General features: G+C 50.6%; 1 protein-coding gene across 2 annotated transcripts in view; it reads left to right on the top strand.

The window, feature by feature from the left end:
• The window catches only part of STK10 (serine/threonine kinase 10), a 119379-nt gene that overhangs the window by 62436 nt on the left and 37137 nt on the right, over positions 1-19806 (top strand). For both annotated transcript variants that reach the window (XM_035014188.1, XM_035014199.1), the window contains exons 5-7: positions 10148-10220; positions 11437-11631; positions 12234-12315. In XM_035014188.1, the coding sequence (XP_034870079.1) occupies positions 10148-10220; positions 11437-11631; positions 12234-12315 (350 nt within the window). The remainder of the gene's footprint in view (positions 1-10147; positions 10221-11436; positions 11632-12233; positions 12316-19806) is intronic.

The following is a 19806-nucleotide window of genomic DNA, read 5'->3' as shown; positions in this document are numbered from 1 at the left end:
TCCTGCAGAGTTCCCAGGCAGTGGGGAGATAGGTGGGAGCATCAGGGCTGGGGAGGGAGCTGGTGCCGGGGTAGGGAGTGTATGGAGAGGGGTGATCTGTTCTTCCACCTGGGCCTGGAGGTTTGGGTTTAGAAGAGGCTTTTGTGGGAGCATAGTTTGAGCTGAGTTATGAAAGGTAGAGAGAGATTTGCCAGGTAAACCAGATTGGGCAGGGCAGTCCAGGAAGAGGGAGCCTAGTGGGCAGGGGCATGGAGGTGAGGAACAGCAGGGTATTTTGGGGGGACTTATAATAAAAATAACTCACATTTATTGGGTTATGAAGCACCCACTAGATGCCCGCCATTAGAGGAGGCACTTTCTAGATATCTCATTTAACCAGCACTCCCGATACTCCAGGGGTTTTGGACAGGGATGGGGAGGAGAGGGACTATACCAACACAGATGAGGACACTGAGAAGCAGTAGCAAGGTTGGGACTCAGGTCTTCCCGAATCCACAGCTGCTCATGGACAGGCTCATTCAGGGGTAGAGTGTGGGTGGCCAGGGAGGGGCCGGGTTGGGGAGTGCCTCCGCCTTTAGGCTCAGGGAGTATGTGGGGGCCAGAGAAGAGAGTCTCTCATGCTCTGCGGGATTCAGGGGAAACCTTCAGCTCAGCCTTCAAGAATTTACCACTTGGAGGAGGCAGAACACAGCAAACCCAGGTCAGGAGCAGCCAGTCAAAGCAGGGAAGCCCTGGCGGGACAGGGATGGAGAGAGGGCCCCAGCAGCTTCGGGCTGAGATGTCCCTGGGGGGTGCTCATTTCCCATTACCATCCCCCCCTGCACACCCCCGAAATCTGGAGGGTGCTGACATGCTGAGCAGACTTCAGAATCTCACTCAGAACCTAGCAGCGGGTGGGTGCTAGAAGCAGATGGGTGCATCAGGTTTCCAAATGACTTGGCATATGCAGTTGAGAAAACCAGGAAGCCAATTAAAAAGGAAAAAAGTTCAGGGAGAGTTGAGTGTGAGTATTTACACAATTTCGCTGAGCTCTGGGAGCCATGGGGTGCAGGCCTGCTGAGGCCTGTTGTTCTGTTTTGGAAAATCCCCCTTCCACCTTGGGCCTGGAATCTGCAGCCTGGCAGAGCAGTGGAGGAGGCCTGGGAGAAAGGGTGGCAGTTGGTCTGCCTCTTCCTAGCGTCTTGGGACTGTCTTGGGCCCCTGAGCGCCCCCCCCCCCCCCCATGTCCTTACATAACTCAGGGATTCAGAAGAGAATTGTTTAGCAGATCTTTCTCCCAAGTTAAGAGGGTCACCTCGTTGGAGACCACGTCTTTGCTTCTCCCTGGGGTGGAAATAGAATGAGAAGCAGCAGGGTGAGCTGAGCAAAGCATGGGCTTTAGACACAGACAAGCCTGGTTCAAATCCTGGCTCTGCCACTTTGAGCTGGAGAAACATATTTAACTATCCAAGCTTCAGTTCTTCATCTGTGCAATGGGTATAACAAGACCCACCTCATAGGGCTACTGTGGCCGCTAGGGTGAAGTGTAGAGTGTAGTCACAGGGAGGCCCAGTGTTACATCCCTCTCTGCTACTAGGCACTTTGTTTCTTCTTGTGTTAAGTGTTTACTTCTGCCAAGGATATCAGACTTCCCTGAGATTCATTTGATAGTTGCCAAGTAAAGCACAAGTTCTAGCTCTGAGTGGATGTGAAACAATTCTTGATGACTGGTGGGAATTCATTGGTACAGAGAGAGCAAGGAAGAGTGTCTGTTGCCCTGAGACAGTTGGGATATGAAGTGGGGGGTGGACTTTGAAGTCTGAAGAACTGTGTTCTTGTCCTAGATCTGCCACTTTGCATTAGATGACCTTGGGCAAGTCACTTAACCCTTTGGAGCTTCACCTTCTCAAACTCAGGGGTGTGGTAATAGTTCATATCTCACAGAATTGGTGTGACAAGTTAGTGAGACAGTGCATGCAAAGCATCTGTAGATGTCTGTCAGATTGGTGGGCAAATGTTAGTTGTCTTTGTTGGGCCTAGGAACGTCTCAGAGAAGCTGCTATGAGAGAGGATGTTCCCTGTTCTCCAAAGAAACCGTGTTCCTCTCCCCAGCAGTGCTTCTCTGAAAATGGGAGGTGAATTTTACTTTAGGGGTCTCTCAAGTTCCGAACATTAGTCTGGACTGGCCTAAAAATCAAAACGCCCAGCACAGAGCCTGGCATATAGTAGGTGCTCAAATCAGTAGTAGCTTCCAGCATTGCCGTTACTTTAACATTTTATGATTCCTGCAGGGTTCCTAATTCCCAAAGGCCCCTTGATGCACAGGAGGCCTGGCAAGTGGGGCTGGCAGGAACAAGTTACCTGCCTCTCACCCTCCACCTTGACCCCCACCCCAGAATGCCTGCGTGGTGTTGCCAGCAGGCTGGTGTCCTGGTTCTTTCACTCTGGCTACGGTGAACTGAGCCAGTGTTTGATATGTAGAAATTCATTTAGTGCTCAAAGGCCACTGATAACATTTTACAGAGGAGAGATATCTGGCATTTTTTTTTTTTAAGAGGTTAACCCCAAATCATACAGCCAGTAAGAGGCACATCTGGGCTTCAGAACCAGCACATCTGGCTTCAGAGCCCATGTGCTTAACCATAACCCTATTTTAGACTCTTGGCGCCAGTGATAAGAACTGGTCTCCTGTGATTTAAGGCATTTAAGACAGGAAAATGTGCAGATATGATATACGGAACTGTGATGGTGAAGAGATACAGCTGGGTGTCCAGGGCAGTTGGACCCTGGAACACAGATGCTGTGGAGACTGGTCAGTCTCTCTGTGCATGTTGGTTAGGCTCTCAGACCAGCCCCCTCCACAAAGCTTCTGGCTCGGGCTAGTTTTAATTTTCTCAGTATCACCTCCTGCAGGACGAACTGAACCTCACCATTTCAGGTCTCGGAGTCAGTAATCCCAGTGAAGGACTCTGATTGGCTTAGCGTGGCGGTAGTCCCTGAGGAGGGTGGGATCATGTAGCAAGATGGAAATATTGCCTACCCTATCCCCTCCTCCTCTCCGTGGAGCAGCGTGGTTGGGGTGGATTGATGGTTTTCCAGAAGGTGAGAAGATTTGTACTGGCCTGAAAAACACATTGTCCACCATAGACTGGCATAGCCTGTAGGAAGCAAGAACGAAGTTGTGAATGTGTGATTGAGGTTGGGGGAGAAAATACCAGAAAAAGGGTTATGTAGGAGAGGGGAGAGGGTCAATGAAGGCAGTGGGGCTAGGAGGCTGAGGGTGGACTGGGATGAGCTGGAAAATAAAGGCCTCTGTAGTGGTCACGTGTGTCTAAAAAACAAAAGAAAATGGACATAGAAACGGAGAAGTCAAGCAGTTGGGTCAGCTTCACATTTGGCTAGATGATATGATGCCTGTTTAATAGATGAGGAGACTGAGGCTCAGAAACATGAAGCAGCTGGTCTTAGATCACAGAATCTTCTCGCTTCCCTGCCAGGTACTGTTTCCATGACACTCTTGGGAAAGCAGAACGTCCTGATGATTAAGAAAAGTCACTTGGGTGTCCTGGTGGAGCCTCCCTCTTAGTGAGCTGGCGCCCTAATCCAGAGGAAGAGGGCCCATGGGGTTCCAGGGCTGGGGGGCAGAACCTTTGCCTTCTCCCGACCCCACCTCAGTGTCAGCAGGCTGCACACCCTCCCTAGGCTTTGCTTCCCTGTGGGTATCGTGAGGACCCTGGCTGGTGTTGGTCCACAGGGCCACAGCTGGCCTTTTAGATGAGACAGTGTTTGCCTTAGGAGGTGCAGTGGCCCTGGCTTTCTCCCACTCAATGGCAGGAGCACTCCTCTTCATTGTGAGGACCAGACTGCCCCCATTCCTTTTTCTTTTTTTTTTTTTTTAAGATTTTATTTATTTATTTGAGAGAGCGTGCACGAGAGAGTACGCGCATGAGCAGGGGGCAGGGATAGAGGGAGAGGGAGAAGCAGATTCCCCCCTGAGCAGGGAGCCTGATGCGGGACTCAATCCCAGGACCCTGATGCCAGGACCTGAGCCCAAGGCAGACGCTTAACCGACTCAGCCACCCAGGTGCTTCCTGCCATTCACTTTCAAACACATCCTTGAACAGAGGCACCACCCCTGGGTGAGGACCATCTAGAAGGTTCTCAGACCTAGAATTCCAGGGTTTCCTTGCCCACACTGGCGTACAGACTTACTGGCTTGGGGTGGACGGTCCAGGACGGAAGGGGGTGGTGGTGTACAGAACTCTTATTGGACAGTAGTTTGCCTTTAACTGGCCTGGCATTATCTGGGAAAAGGCTCCTCTTGTCTTGGATTCTTTTGGGGGTCTACAGTTAAGAGGACAGATGAGAGATTTTGTTACATATCTGCACACATTCTAAGTTCACAGCCCTGTGTATATGTATAATATATAGTTGTTCTTATATTGTGTACATAATTTTTGATTATAAAAGTAATACATGGTATTTACACATGTATAGGAAGATATGTACAATGATATTTATTGCAACAATATTTGTAACAGAAAAAAGAAATCCAATTTACTCCAGTAGAGGATTAATTAAGTTATGGTACTATCATACAATGGAATCTAATTGAGCTATTGAAAATTAAATTGTAGAAAATGTGTAATCTCTTATAAAAATGTATATATGTACACGTGAAGGGACAAAACGCAAGCTGCAAAATGGCAGGTTTAATCTGATCTCATTTTTAAAAAGTATTTTTATTTACACATACACTTTTTATTTATATAAATAAATCTGGAGCTATATGCAGCAGACTCATAAATGTTTATCTCTGCCAGGATTATGGAGACTTTCTCATCTGTAAATATTTGAATTTTTGATAAGCAGCGTTGCCTTGGTAATAAGAAGAAAATATACATAAGTAAATATATAGATATAGTCGTACAGACAGTTTGGAATAAGACCCACAAAGAAGGAAACAAAAGTCACTCCCAAAGTTACTAGAATGCACCCTGTAGGCTCCCTGTCAGTGTTTATTCTGTGCACAGAAAGGTAGGACCGCATAGTGGTAAAGAGACAGACTTAACATCATGTCTGTCTTTAGAGCTGGGTGATTGTCCACAAGTTCCTTAATGTCTCTAAACCTCAGTCTTCTCATGTGTCGCAGGGGAATAATAGGGCACCTGAGTGGCTCAGTCAGTTAAGTGACTGCCTTCGGCTCAGGTCATGATCCTGGGGTCCTGGGATCGAGTCCCACATTGAGGTCCCTGCTCGGCAGGGAGCCTGCTTCTCCCTCTCCTTCTGCCTGCCGCTCCGCCTCCTTGTGCTCTCTCTCTCTCTCTCTCTCTCTCTGTTTCTTTCTCTCTCTCTCTATGTGTCAAATAAATAAAATCTTAAAAAGGGTGGGATAATAATTTTCCCTGCCCAAAGGGTCATGGCTATAAACGATATGCATAGGGATATACATGCAGATGATATGCAAATGATCCGCAGAGGAGGGTCTGCGGGACGCGCAGACATCTGCACAGCGCTGTATACGCCTGCCCACTTCTCAGTAAATGGCAGGGTTTGGTAGAACTGTTGGTTGGGTGTGTGCAGCGTTTCAGGGTTTTGTCACTAAGCTGCGGCCAGTGTGCCCTTCATCCGGCGTGTGCAGCACACCCCCTGGCAAGTGCGAAATGCTCTTACCACATCCTGGCTCCCACTGGGTTTTACTCAAAAAGCAAGAACAAAACCCCACAAACCTAAAAAACTTTGGCCACATGCAGTTCAGCTTTTTAAACCAGAAAGGCAGTACGTACTCTTTATCAAAGACGTTTTAAAGAATAGAAGTGTCTGAAGTTAAAAAATGTTAAGGCCCCCTCGGCGTGCTCACCGAAATCCCGCTTCTGGGGAGGTGGTGACTATGAAGTTTGACGTGGAACATCGCCGACCCTGTTCTGTGTGTGCGGGTGTGTTTGGACAACACAGTATGCGTATGTCGTTCTTTTAAAATACAACTGGAATCACGCTCTACCTCCTATTATATGCGTTGATCCGTCAGCAACATGTTCAGGGCAACATATTAGGGACAACATCCCAATTCGTACACACGCATGCAACCTCATTCGTGTTAAGGGCTGCCTGGTGGTTCACGGCTGGAGTGTGCCATAATTTAACCATTCGCCAGACAAGCTCTAGCAACAACTTGGCAGCTTCCGATTTTTTTACTCTTTGGAACAATGCTTTTGTAAGCTTCCATGTATCTTATCATCTGGTTTGGAGGATCTCTTTCTAGAAAGAGAATTGCTGTCAAACATACTTCTTAAAAGCCAGGGTTTTTTTTTTTTTTTTCCTAGACTTAAAAGGTAGTCTAGCAAGGTCTGGCCTTTCACGTATTCGGTGGTTCACTTGGGAACAGTATTTCGTGTGCCGGATGAGGTGCTGGGGGAGCAGCTATGGACGAGGCAGGAATGGACTCTTTCCTTATGGACGTGATAATTTATGACAGTCCCCACCTACCTCCCGCTGTTGTTTCTGATTGTTGTTGTAAAATGGGAGGAGAGAGGAGATTTTTATTAGAAGAGACTGCCTGGGGGAAGCCCTCTCTGAATTGGCTGAGGTCCCTGGGCTGCAGGGAGGGGCTGCCTGGGTGGGCCCCGTCTTGTGGGGCGAAGGGAGAAGTAGCAGCTATCCCCAAAGCTGGCGGGCTCTTGCCTATGGGAGGGCCTCGGGGACCAACTGTGTGTCCTTGTGAAAGTTGGTGGTTTCTGCGTTTCCTCTTTCTTCTCAGGCAGGGATTGGAGACTCTGGTCGGGGAGTGGCAGCTCCCGGCTCCCTCCTGGGAGCCTGACGCTGGGTCTGAGAGAGGCAGTCACTATTGTTCCCAGAAGATTTCCTAGGATGACATGCCAGCCATTATTGGTGTTTGCAGGGGAGGTGGGCCCCAGGCGGTCCTGTAGGGAGGAGGTGAGCCAGGCCCCACGTTCTTCCCCAGGAGCCCAGAGGGGTGGTGACTTGTCCTGGCCTCCCAGGTAGTCCACTGCAGAGCCGGGTTCTCATCTGGGTTTCCTGGTTTTGTACCTCCCCCTGCAGCAGCTGTTGGTCCCTCCCTGGGCCAGATGGTTCCCCCCAGGCCTGTCATCCGCTCACAGAACAACTGCTATTTAGGTAGCCGGCACTGGGCTCAGAGACCAGTTTTCCTGACCACTCCCAGGAGCCTCAGCAATGCCCCAGCCTAAAATCCTCCCAGCTCACGGGCCCCATGGACAGAGCATTTACCAGGAGCAGGGCCTGGAGCCAGGTGCTTTATGTGTGTCATTTAATCCTCCTGGCGACCCTGCAGAGTAGTTCTAATGGTATCACCACCCCTGTATCACAGACCGGGGCACTGAGAGGCAGAGGTTTGCTGATTGTCCTGACCCCGGCCTGTCTCCCACCTTACCAGCTTCTACCTCCCCGCTCCCTCCAGTCAAGGTGCCCTGCCCCTCCAGGCCCTTCAGCCAGTTTGTTATCCCTGTCTGGAAATATCTTCCCCCAGATCTTGACCTCCTGTCTAAAATAGCCGCCCATCTGCCCTGTTCCCACCATGAATCACGTGGGGGGTGTTGAGGGTCTGTTTTCATTGCTAGAATAACAAGCCACACGAGGGTGGAGATTTTCGTTCAGCTCTGTGCCTAGAACAGTGCCTGGCACATAATAGGTGTTCAATTAATATGTGTTGAGTGAATGAATAGCTTGGAGGCACTCAACTGTGCTTCCTCCAAGTACTCCCTCCCTCCCTGCGCTCTCTCACCTCCCTGACTGTAGACTCTCCTATCTCCCTGCTCCTATCTTTCCACCCTTTACACAGGACTAGATACTTACTGGTGTTTGTCTGATTGCTATCTGCTTCCACAACTAAACTTTGAGTTGCCCAAGGGCAAGGACTTAGTTCTCATCTGGCTAATGTCTGGCTCCGGATGGCACCCCGATGAATAGGTGAATGAACCAGTGAAATAGAAGGGCCAAGACTGGAACCGGTTCTCTGGTATTCAGGCCCCTGCTCTTAGCATTGTGCTCCTTCCTGGTTTGAAACTGTGGGTCTGATTCAAGCTCTCCAGGACAGCAGTTGTTATGCGACTGTGGTTCTGCAGGCTTGTTTCTAGAGCTAGACAGAGACTTCTGGGGGTCGGGGAGCTGGTAGTTACGCAGCTTTGCAACTTCTCTTTGGATTAAGCATCACCAGTCTGCTCAAGGTGTTGCTTTGCTCTGAATTTATTTTTATTTATTTATTTTTTAAAGATTTTATTTATTTATTTTAGAGAGCACACGAGCAGGGGGAGGGGAGAGGGAGAGAGAGAATCCCAAGCGGACTCTGCGCTGAGCCTGGAGCCTGACTTGGGGGCTCAATCTCACGACCCTGAGATTATGACCTGAGCTAAAACCAAGAGTTGGATGCTTTACCCACTGAGCCACCCAGGTGCCCTGCTCCTGAATTTATGTTTTATTTATTTTAATTTTTTAATTTTTTTTTTAAAGATTTTATTTATTTATTTGACAGAGAGAGACACAGGGAGAGAGGGAACACAGGCAGGGGGAGTGGGAGAGGGAGAAGCAGGCTTTCCGCTGAGCAGGGAGCCCGATGCAGGGGCTCCATCCCAGGACCCAGAGATTATGACCAGAGCCAAAGGTCTGAGCCACCCAGGCGCCCCCTGAATTTATTTTTTAATCAAGATGAAACTTACCTGTTTTTCTGCCATATAAAAGTTTATGTTAACTTACTAGTTGGAATGTTGTTTAAAAACATAACAGTAAATATGCTTATTTCTATTTAAAAAAATGAAAAAAAAAAAGAAACTTTACCCTTGAAGACAGGAGAATTGGAGATTTCTCTTTGTGGCATTGGATTCTTCTTGTAGTAGTAGGCATGTGAAGGAAGACTGGTAGTTTTGGGTGTGTTTAAAGATACATTTTATTTATTTATGTTAGTCCTGGAAGTCATACATGTTCATCATGGCAAATTTAAAGAATTGAGAAAAGTAGAAGAAACCTTGTCTAGTCTCATGATCCATGCACAACCAGTTTAGCAAGTTGGTATATTTCCTCCAAGTCAGTTCATGTAGATATTTGCCCTTTTTTGGGGGAGGAGAGCATCATGGGGACCATACAATATATTCAACTGTGTATCCTCCCCTTTCCTACTTAACCTTAAAAGTATATAAATACAATATCTTAATATTGTGTTAAATATTGCAACATTTAAATACATGTTAAATATTAATATATATTAAATACATACTAAATGTTTTAATATTGATATTTTTGTTTTGTTTTATTTTGCCTTGGGTGGGGGCAAAGGGGAGAGAGAGAATCTTAAGCAGACTCCACACCCAGCGCGGGGCTTGATCTCACGACCCTGAGATCATGACCTGAGCCACAAATCGGGAGTTGGACTGAACCCTGAGCCACCCACGTGCCCCTGCTATTGACATGTATTAATATGTATAATTCAGTGTTAAAATATTGAATAAAAATACTTCAAAACTAATTTTAATGCCTGTAAAATACTCTGTCATATGCCCATATATCACACTTTTCTTCATCTGTTCAGTTGTTTACCCTTTATCTTTCTTACCTCTCAGTTTCTTGGTTTATTTTACTGTGTGTATGTTTTTGTGTGTGCTTGATACGCCATCTTAGATCCTTTTTGGAAAAGACAGAATATGTTATATATTGTATATAAGAAGTTTTAAAATCACCCCCTCAGCTTCGTGCAGAGGCCTAGCAGTGACGTTTATCCAAGGCACAATTATTGCTGATTAAAATCACTCCCTGAAAGCCAAACAATTAGGGTTCTTTTTAATTTGTCACTATTATAATAGCACTTTGATGAACATCATTCTGCATACTGTTTTTATGTTTAAGATTATTTCATTAGGGTAAATATCTAGATTTGGAATTACTGGATCAGAAGAGTATGGATATTTTAAAGGTTCTTTAGATTTATTGCCCAACTGCTTCCCTGAAAGGCTCTTCAGTTTATACTCTCATTAGCAGGAAGGAAAGTGCATGTCTCTATAAATCTTTACAACAGTATCAGAAATTTGCTAGGTAAAAAATGGCATCTGTTAATTGATTTGGAACGTCTGTCTCTGAGTTCTCACCCCAGGGCTGTGGGTGGAGGAATGTCCATCGAATACTCTATCTGATTTTTGTCTTGCAGCTGACTTTGGTGTGTCTGCCAAGAATCTGAAAACTCTGCAAAAGCGAGATTCCTTCATAGGAACGCCTTACTGGTGAGATGTGCAGTTTCTGGAAAGGGAATGGTGGACTGAAGGTTGAACCTCAGAATCCCCAAGGTGACCTCTGGCTGCTGTAGAGGAGAGAGGACGGGGACCAGGGCTCCTGAGTCAGCCAGCCTCAGTGGGTCTGAGACCAGGCCACACCACTCACGAGTGCTGTGACCTTGGCCAAGTTGCTTAGCTTCCCTGTGCCTCAGTTTCCTCCTCTACGAAATCAGGGTTCACGGGTTGCTGTGAGGATTAAACGGGAAGATGCGTATAGAAAGTGCTCCATTAAGAACACCTAAACGGGAACCCCTAGAAAATGGTTCTTTTTTTTTTTTTTTAAAGATTTTATTTATTTATTTGACAGAGACAGCGAGAGAGGGAGCACAAGCAGGGGGAGTGGGAGAGGGAGAAGCAGGCTCCCCGCTGAGCAGGAAGCCCAACGCCAGGCTCAATCCCAGGACCCTGGGATCATGACCTGAGCCGAAGGCAGACGCTTAACGATTGAGCCACCCAGGCGCCCCGACAATGGTTCAATTCTTGATTAATTCAACAAGTACAGATTGAATTGGAGGCCCTGGGCTGGGACTGTGAAGATGAACAATTCCTACCCTCCTGTGAAGTTTCTCTGGACCTCTCTAGTCCATTGTGTTGCCTCCTTTTCCAAAACTATTACTTAAAAAAAAAAAAAAAAAACACGAAAACTCTTTCAGTTTCACACCTAATTACTTTCTGTTTTTCACGTGCATTACTTCTCACTTGGGAGTTAGACTCCTTTCTTGCTTGCTTATTACTCACCCTTTCTTTCTCTCTCTCTGCCCTTTTATTCCTCTTTCTCCTGTTCTCTCCCATCCCTTCTCTCTGTACTGTTGTATTCTGTCCGCCCCCCCCACCCCGCCTTGTGCCTCCAGTTGATTCTGGGCACCTTCCCCTCTGCCTGCACCTACCCCTTCCCCAGGACTCTGTGTTCTGGATTGTTGCTGCCATCTTGTGGCAGTCATCGGGAACTGCAGCCGGACATGGCGGTGGAACCCCTCTGAAGGCATCTTTCTGGGTGAAGACCAACGTAAGGAAGACAGTGGGATGGACCCTAATGCACGTCGTGATTCGGGAGTGCTGCCAACCCTCTGACATTGGCTTGTGGTGTGGTCCCTGACCCTGAGTCTCTGAGAAGTGCCTGTGGAGGCCAGGTTCTTAGCCTTCTGTTGTCCCTTGGTTGGTTCAGGATGGCCCCTGAGGTGGTGATGTGTGAGACCATGAAGGACACACCGTATGACTACAAAGCCGACATCTGGTCCCTGGGCATCACTCTGATTGAGATGGCCCAGATTGAACCCCCACACCATGAACTCAACCCCATGCGGGTCCTGCTCAAGATTGCCAAGTCGGATCCCCCCACTCTGCTCTCGCCTTCTAAGTGGTAAGGAGCAAGGCCAGCCCGAGGGTGTTTGCTGTGTGGCCAGTGGGCCCGGGGCATGGGGCAGGTGGGATTGGGCAGGTGGAGGGCCAGGGTTCTCCTGTCCCTGCTAGGCCCCAGTGTGGGGGACACTGAGGCACACTCCGGGCCTTTCTGAGCTACCTGGGCCCTCCATGCCTTTTCCTGTTCTCTGTGCTCTTGACATGGGCTGTCCATCTGAGCAGACTGTGGGATCCAATAAGGCGGATGCCACTGTGGGAGGAGGTGCCTAAATGGGCCCTGGCAGCCACGTGGCACAGCCCTGGGCTGGGAACCAGGGCGCAGGCTTAAACCCCGGCGCTCCTCTGTTTTGCCGTGTGGCCTTGAGCAGGTCCCTGCTCCACTGATTTTCATGTCCCCATCTATACAGCGATGTTCATGATGAGATCATCTCGAAAGCCCTGTCGCCTTCGCCGTTTTAGCTCATGAAGGCGCCCTTTGTCTTTTGAGGGCTGTGTTGGGGAAGCACATGACTCCCAGGAGAGTGGAGTCTGTGACTCGGGAATTTTCTCAGTTCTTGCCCTACTCCGAGCTGACTGCTGCCACCTGTGCCCCCCACCCCCCAGGTCTGTGGAGTTCCGCGACTTCCTGAAGACGGCCCTAGATAAGAACCCCGAGACGCGGCCCAGTGCTGCGCAGCTCCTGGAGGTATGTGGCTCCCCTCTCCTGGGGGTGGCTGCCTGCCCCCTCTGCCCTGCCCTTCCTTTGCAGGCGGGGCGAGCTCACCCATGACCCGGAAGCTGGGTGTGTTCCTCCCCAGCCCAGGTGCCGCTGTGGTGAAGGAAGCTCCCCCAGAGCCTGTCCTCACACCGCTTATGTTCTAGTGGGGGAGACAGGCCACAGACAGCAGATAGGTGCCCGTGGCAAGGAGAGACAAGGGCTGTGGAGAGAAGGAAAACAACTCAGGAGGCCAGGGGCCTGCGAGGGCCTGCTCTCCTATCAAAGGAGGGCACGGAAGGGCTCGTAGCAGACACCTAGAGGGGGCCAGGGGCTAGGCGAGGGGCGCTGGGGAGCTGAGGCAAAGACCTGGCCCGTGAGCCTGGTTGGGAGGAGCGAGGAGGCCAGGGCACGGAGCCAGGGATGAGGGCAGAGATCGGAGAGGTGTGGGTGTGTGCTCACCCAGAGGACACACAGTCCTCTGGTACACTCATTGCCCTGATGCCTTGCAGCAGGACGCAGACTTCCAGAAGGAAAGCGATGCTCGTGGGAACTGTGTTGTCTGTGCAAACAGTTGAGGCAGAGTGAGCCACTCTTGTCCATTCGTGGTGGACCCCCTCCCCAAACCGAGGTTTCCAGCGGCCAGCTAAGGGCCAGTGGTAGAAGCAGGCCTTTCTTTCAAATGGGGGCAGCAGGCGATGCTCACTCTTTTCTGCATGAAGGGCCAGGTTGCGTGGGGTCACGCAGGGTCTTGAGAGCCCAGACCAGAACTTTACCTGTGCGCGGTGGGGCGCCCCTGAGGGTTTGGATGAGGGACATAGCATCCAGCCTACACTTACAAGGGCCCGTCTGGCTGCTGTGTGAGGAATCTCTGGCCTCCGCATGGAGAAGGGGTGATGGTTCCCTGGAGGCTTTTTGAAACATTGGAGGTAGCTGGGAGCTGCCCTTTGCCTGGGCTGGTGCCTTGTGTTTTGAAAGAGGCAGGCACCACCCGCCCAGCTGTCCTCAGGCCTGCCCGTTGCTGTCACCGTGCCGTCAACGCTGATGGGAGGCCGAGAGAAAGTGGGCCTCGGTTCTGGGGGAGGGGCCACCGCTCCAGACCCTGCCCACAGTGGACGTTCCACGAAAGTGACTCACAACCTCTGATGTGTGTCGGGAGGGAAGGAAGAAGAGGCCACACCAAGCACTGAGTCTTTGTTCATGTTCAGCCGCTTTTCCCGAGTACCTGCTGTGTGCCAGGCACAGGGCCCTGTCGATATTCCAGGCTCCGGTGCGTCCCTCTGGCGTGTGCAACACAGTGATGAAGTGTGTGAACTGTAAAGTCCCGGGTTCGAATCCCAGCTCTGCTACTTACTGGCTCTGAGACCCTGGGAGATTGGCTTAACTTCTCTGTGACTCAGTTCTTGCTCTGAAATCGGGATAACGGCAATGCCCCCCCTTAACTGGGTCCTTGTGAGGGTTGAGTGCGAAGATACCGAAGATGCGTCTGGAGTAGCAGAGGCCTCATTTCCTGGGTTTTGCCGTGTTTGGTGGGGAAGCCAGAGGTGGGGGTGGGCCGTCACTGTCAGATGCAGAAGCTCCAAGCCGCGTGGGGCCAATTGTTTCCTGTGAGCAGGCACCTCCTGGCCTGCTATATCCGGCCTCTAGGACATCCAGGACATTCCACCAGGAAGAGACCAGCTGTCCTCCATCCCCACATGGCAGCCCTGGAGCCTCAGCCTGAGCCAGGAATTTTTGTTACATAGTTGGAAACAATGTCCTGCCAGGGGATTCTTAGTATAAGACAGAAAGGGTTGCAGAAGAAAGGAGCGGTCCCTTGAGATCAAGAAAACACCTTCGGGGCTTAGGCTGCTGTCAGCTTTGTCCTTGTGCCTATTTCTGGGTGGGGGAGGGTGGAGCATGGCCTGCCCGAGGTCACCTGGCCTTGAGTGACAGGTAGGGGCCTCCCGATCTTGGCTTCCCAGTGCCCCCTGCAGAGCTGCTCATGCCCCGTTTCTGCCTGGTTCTGGGAGCTTCCTCCCGGCCCCTCATGCCTTGAGTTGACACTGGTTTCTGATTCACCCCCTCACCTGCACAGAGATTCTTGGGGACCGTGTCACGTAGTGATTATTGACCCGGGCTCTGAGGTCAGGCTTGGCCACCCGGAATAGGAGTCGTTCTCACTCTGTGCCTCAGTGTCCTCACCTGTGAGACGCGGTTAGTGCTCCCTTATGCAGTCGTACGAGGGAACGAGATTCCGCACACGCTGTTTTTAGCACGCTGGCTGTCAGTTCAGGTGCTCCGCGGACACGAGGCGAGTTGGTTATGAACCTGCCACAGCGTGTCGCAGCCGTTCTTGTCAGGGTCATCCGTGACTCCCGTTGTCGGACCCAGTGGCTGGCTGCGGGCTCTGCGCTCGTGCCGTGGGACCCGGCCACGGCAGCCACAGCTGACCCTCATCCTTGCCACGGCCAGCGCTTGGCTCCCGGGCCCCCACGGCCTCCTGGTGTCTTTCCTTGTCACCGGTCACTCCGCAGCATCCTTCCCCTGCTGCTCTTTCCTGCGACTGATCGCTGTGGAAGCGCGTCAGGGCCTTCCCCCCACCCCCGCCCCATCTCCACTCACCTCGAGGGTCCCACCCGGTTACGGCGACTGCCACGTTTTCCCTGCAGCCTGAGCTGCTCCACCTGTCCTAGGTGTCGAAGTCCGGCTGTTTACTCGCCACCCCGGTGTGGATGTCCACACCTGAGTGCCCTCTGCTTTCCCCACATATGCTCGACCGGTGGCTGTCCCGTCTCAGGGAGTGGCAACCCACCTGCCCTGCCATCAGGCCCCAGACCTGGCAAGCATCCTTGGTGCCATCCTTGGAGCCTTGTGGGCTCCATGTCCATTCTGTCAGGAAATCCTGTCGTCCCTGCCTTCAGAACATGCCCCGAATCTGACCACTTGGCACCATTTCCGTTGCAACCATAGGTCTGACTTTCGCTTGGATTATTACTCCCTCGCTGGTCTCCCTGTCCTCCTTCAGTCTGTTCTCAGCACAGCAGCCAGAGGGAAACCTTAACACGGATGTCAGCTCCTGTCCCTCCTGCCCCTTAATGGATCCCCTCTCACTTAAGCCGAACTCCAGAGTCTCAGTGACCTGTAGGGTCCTACACGATCTGCCCACCCCATCCCAACTCCCTCACTCGATTCCAGCCACCCTGGCCTCCTTGCTGTAGTTCCAGCAGTCTGGGCATACAACTGCCTCAGGGCCTTTGCACAGCTCTTCACGCTGCCTATAATGTTTTTTCCTCAGACACCTCCGTGGTCGAGTCTCTTCTTTAAGTCATTGTTCTTCTCAGTGAGGCCTCCACCAACCACCCTATTTCAAACTGGAAACCTGCCACTTCTACTCCCAACATAGTCCTAGTTCTCCTTTCCCTGCCCTACTTTTGATTTTTCCACAGTTTACTTGTTCACTGAGTTTATTGTTAATCCCTAGCATGTCAGCTCCCTGAGGACAGCAGTCTTTGTTTTGTTCACTGATGTGTCCCAAGCATCCAGAACAGTGTCTGGTATGTAGAGGGCCCTCAACAAGTATTCGTTAATATTTTAACTTAACTGTAGGGTAACGCTTTCTACATGCCAGGTACTTTTTTAAATGTTTAGCAAATGTTAACTACTTTAATCCTTATAACAAAGTATGAAGTAGGTACTATTCACATTTCCATCAAACAGGTGATAAAACTGAGGCAACAGAGAGGTTAGGTAGCCCGCACAAGGTCACACAGCTTGTAAGAGACCAAGCTGGGATTCTGATCCTGGTTGTCTCATTCCAAAGCCTGTTCTCTTGACCACTCTGGTACGCCTCCTCCCTGAATGAATGAAGGAGCAGAAGAAGGAATGAGATAGAAAGAGAAGTTGGATGGGAGGAAGGGGGAATTGGACAGATGCTGACAACTGAAACCTTGACAGTGGCATCAGGCATTTTCTAAAGCCAGCCTCGGAGTGTAGGACCCCCTGGCTGGTGGTTTCTAAGCACATCGAGGAAAACCAGGCTCCCGTCTTGGAAAGGATGTCTGTGTAGATGGCAGAAGGGGTCCTGGCCAGTGGGCAGGTACCAGTTGGCGAGTTGTGTGGCCTTGCGGGGCTTCCTGCAGAGATGACACCCAACAGCTGTGCCTCTTCCTGAAGGAGCAGGCGGCTGAGTTCCCCTCTGTCTGGGCCTGTGCAGGGGCGTGCGAGCACATTTCTGGGGACCTGTGTGCCCGAGCAGCCTGTCCCCACGCAGGTACACCATGCACTTCCTGCCCGGGGAGACCCCGGGCCTCTTTGCAGCAGGGCTCTGGCTCTCCACTGGGCCCTGGCGGTTCGGGGTTGGGGACTTCTCTTCTTTGGACACATCCCTGGAGGTAGTGGTGCTGAGGCAGTGAGGGAGGTAGGCTGTGCTTTCTGTTCCAGGCAGTTGACAAAACAGTGTTTTGGGCCTCATCAGCCACTGGAAGGCCTGCCTTGTTAGCCGTGCCTGCCTGGGGATTCCGGGATTGGCATCCCGGGGATCTGCCCCGATCACCTGCTCCTCTGGCAAAGGGCTTTCTTCCCCGTGGCATCCCCTTCCTGAGGACCCCGGGGTGCTCCTGAGAGGCCATGGGGCAGATGGTCCAGCCCCAAGAAAGCAAGACTCCTAGCCATGCTGGAAAGCCACTGGGTTGGTCAATGTGTAGCGTGCCCTGATGAAAACTTGGTATTTCCAGAAACGTGTGCCTGCATTCTTTAGTTCTGCCGCATCTGCTTCAGCAACTGCCGCGAAGTGTCCCGTGGCTTCTTGCTCAGATTCATGTGTGAGGTTGGACAGTGCAAGGCTCGGAGAACCTTCGGGATCTAATGCTCACCCTCAGTTCCAAAAAGCTGTGCTCTGTGGGGATGCAGGAGGGAGGAGGGATGGCTGGGGGTCTAACTGTGCTGCTGGTGGTGATGGTGACAGTGGTGACAGTGGGGACCAAGGTGGTGGTGGTGGAGGTGATGATGGTGATGGGGATGGTGTAGATGACGGCTGCCATACTTGGAGCACTTACTCTAGTGCTTACAACAGCCATACTATTATTCCCAGTATACGGAGGAGCAAACTGAGGCTTAGGGAGGTTGAGTGACTTGCCCAGGGTGGTGGTGGAAGCAGCATTTCATCCCAGACAGATTTCATCTAAAGCCAGTACTCTCGCCACGACGCTCTCCTACCTCCCGTGATTATTAAGCCGCTATTAGCTCCCCCACTCAAGACCTTTTGGAACCACACAGCAGCCAGACTGACACCTTTAAAGAGTAAACAGATAGTACTACTGCTCTGCTGCACCCTCCGGCAGCTTCTGAGAAGAAAGTCTCAGCTTCTCACTGCAGCTCGGGGACCCTGCCTGCACCACCCTCTCCTTCCTCCTCTCTCTTCCACAAGCCCTGCCACCCTGGCCTTCTAGCCGTGCCTCCAGCCTGCCGAACTCCGTCTGGCCCCAGGGCCCTTGTACTCGCTGCTCCGCTGCCTGGAATTCTCTGTGCCCGGATCTTTCCCTGGCCAGCTTGAATGTCACCTCCTCAGGGAGACCCTTGTGACCATAGACTAAGTAGCCTCCGCTGCCCAGGCCAGGCCCATATGGTTCCAGCCTCATGCTATCCCATTACCTGATCTGACATGACCTTTTTTTTTTTTTTTTTTTAAGATTTTATTTATTTCTTAGAAAGCAAGAGAGTGCACACAAGTTGGGGTGGGGAGTGGCAGAGGGAAAGGAAGAAGCAGACTCCCTCCTGAGCAGGGAGCCTGACGTGGGGCTCAATCCCAGGACCTTGAGATCATGACCTGAGCCGAGGGCAGATGCTTAACTGACTGAGCCACCCAGGAGCCGCGACCTGTCATGATCTTGTGTGTCGTTTGGCTACATACCTATTCTTTCCCACTCAGCTGCAAGCCCCAAGGGCAGGGACCATGCCCATCCTGTCATTCAGCCTTCTCTCAGCACCTGGCACATCATTGGCCTCAACATGTGGCTGTGGCCCAAATCAGTGAATGAATGGGGCATGGGAGAGAAAGAAAAGTAATGAAAAAAAAATTTTTTTAAGATTTTATTTATTTGACACAGAGAGAGAGATAGTGAGAGAGGGAACACAAGCAGGGGGAGCGGCAGGCAGAGGGAGAAGTGGGCTCCCCACTGAGCAGAGAGCCTGATGTGGGGCTCCATCCCAGGACCCTGGGATCATGACCTGAGCCGAAGGCAGACCTTAACCGACTGAGCCACCCAGGCGCCCCAAGAAATGAAATTCTTAAGATCTTTACTAGTTTGGACTAACTAGAGACGGCCAGGCTGGTTTAGGGCTCTTTAAAAGGAGTGAGGTTTATTCCTTTCAGGTCAGAAAGGACCACTAGGTGCTCGAGTGGAAGGGGTATTGTCCCGTGACCTTCCACAGATGAACTGTTCTAAATGAACAAGCACATAAAAATGATTTGTAATGGACCTATCAGTGGTGCATGTGTTTACAGGTGTTGAAAATGTATTCTTAGTCACTTACATACTTCCCTGCAATCTCATTGACACTGCTCCTCCGCTGATAAATTTTTTGACAGTGAAGGCAGATTTCATCGGAGCCTTCCTCTAAATTCAAATGAGCAAACTCTGATTTAATGAGACCCCTCTGCTCCCCTAATACACACACACAACATCTCTTTCCAAGCGGCCCTGGGTGAGCAATCTCACATCCTCGTCCACTCCCCAGGGCTGGGGATTAGATGCCCGAGAACAGACTTCTATCAGGGAAGGTGCTCGCGCTGATTTAACATCTGCTGAGGCCTTAAAAGCTTTGGTGTTTTGCAAGGTGTGTGAAAGAGGCTTCATTATTTTAGAGATGTGACCTTTCTGTAAATGCCTAGGAATAGAACTTACACGACACTCCCTTAAGAATTTGCAAACATGTGTGTTCCCAAAGACCTACCTATATGCACACATTCATAGCTTTATTCATAGTCGCTCAAAACAGGAAACAACACAAATGTCCATCAGCAGCAGAATGAATAAACAGGTTGTGACCTCTCCATACAGTAGATAACTGCACAGGAATGAAAAAGGACCAGTTTACCAATATATGCAGTGAGGTAGGCGAATCTCATGATTTCAACCACAACACCAGTCACAGAGGACTGCATATTTTTTATTCTGTTCACATGAAATTTAGGGAACAGGCAAAACTAGTTTCTGGGGCTGGGCAACTAGGGGGAGTGGGGTTGATGATACGGAGATGGAAACCTTTGGTGTCTGCAGGTGGGCTATGGTCATACCTAATATATAAGTGGAAAAAAGTCCTTGAGCTTAGTGATTTGTGAACTTTACTGGGTGTAAGTAACACTTCAATAAAGGATATGTAGTAGATTTTTTTTTTTTTAACAAGGATTTTACTTATTTATTTGAGAGAGAGCGAGAGCAAGCAGGGGGAGGGAGAGGGACAAGCAGACTCTGCACTGAGCGCGGAGCCCGACGTGGGGCT

Source organism: Mirounga leonina, unplaced genomic scaffold (genome assembly GCF_011800145.1).
Source record: "Mirounga leonina isolate KUSES-001 unplaced genomic scaffold, KU_Mleo_1.0 Mir_104, whole genome shotgun sequence".
NCBI lineage: Eukaryota > Metazoa > Chordata > Mammalia > Carnivora > Phocidae > Mirounga > Mirounga leonina.
Note: the sequence above shows the minus strand (reverse complement) of the source record. Positions and strands in the feature narration are given on the sequence as shown.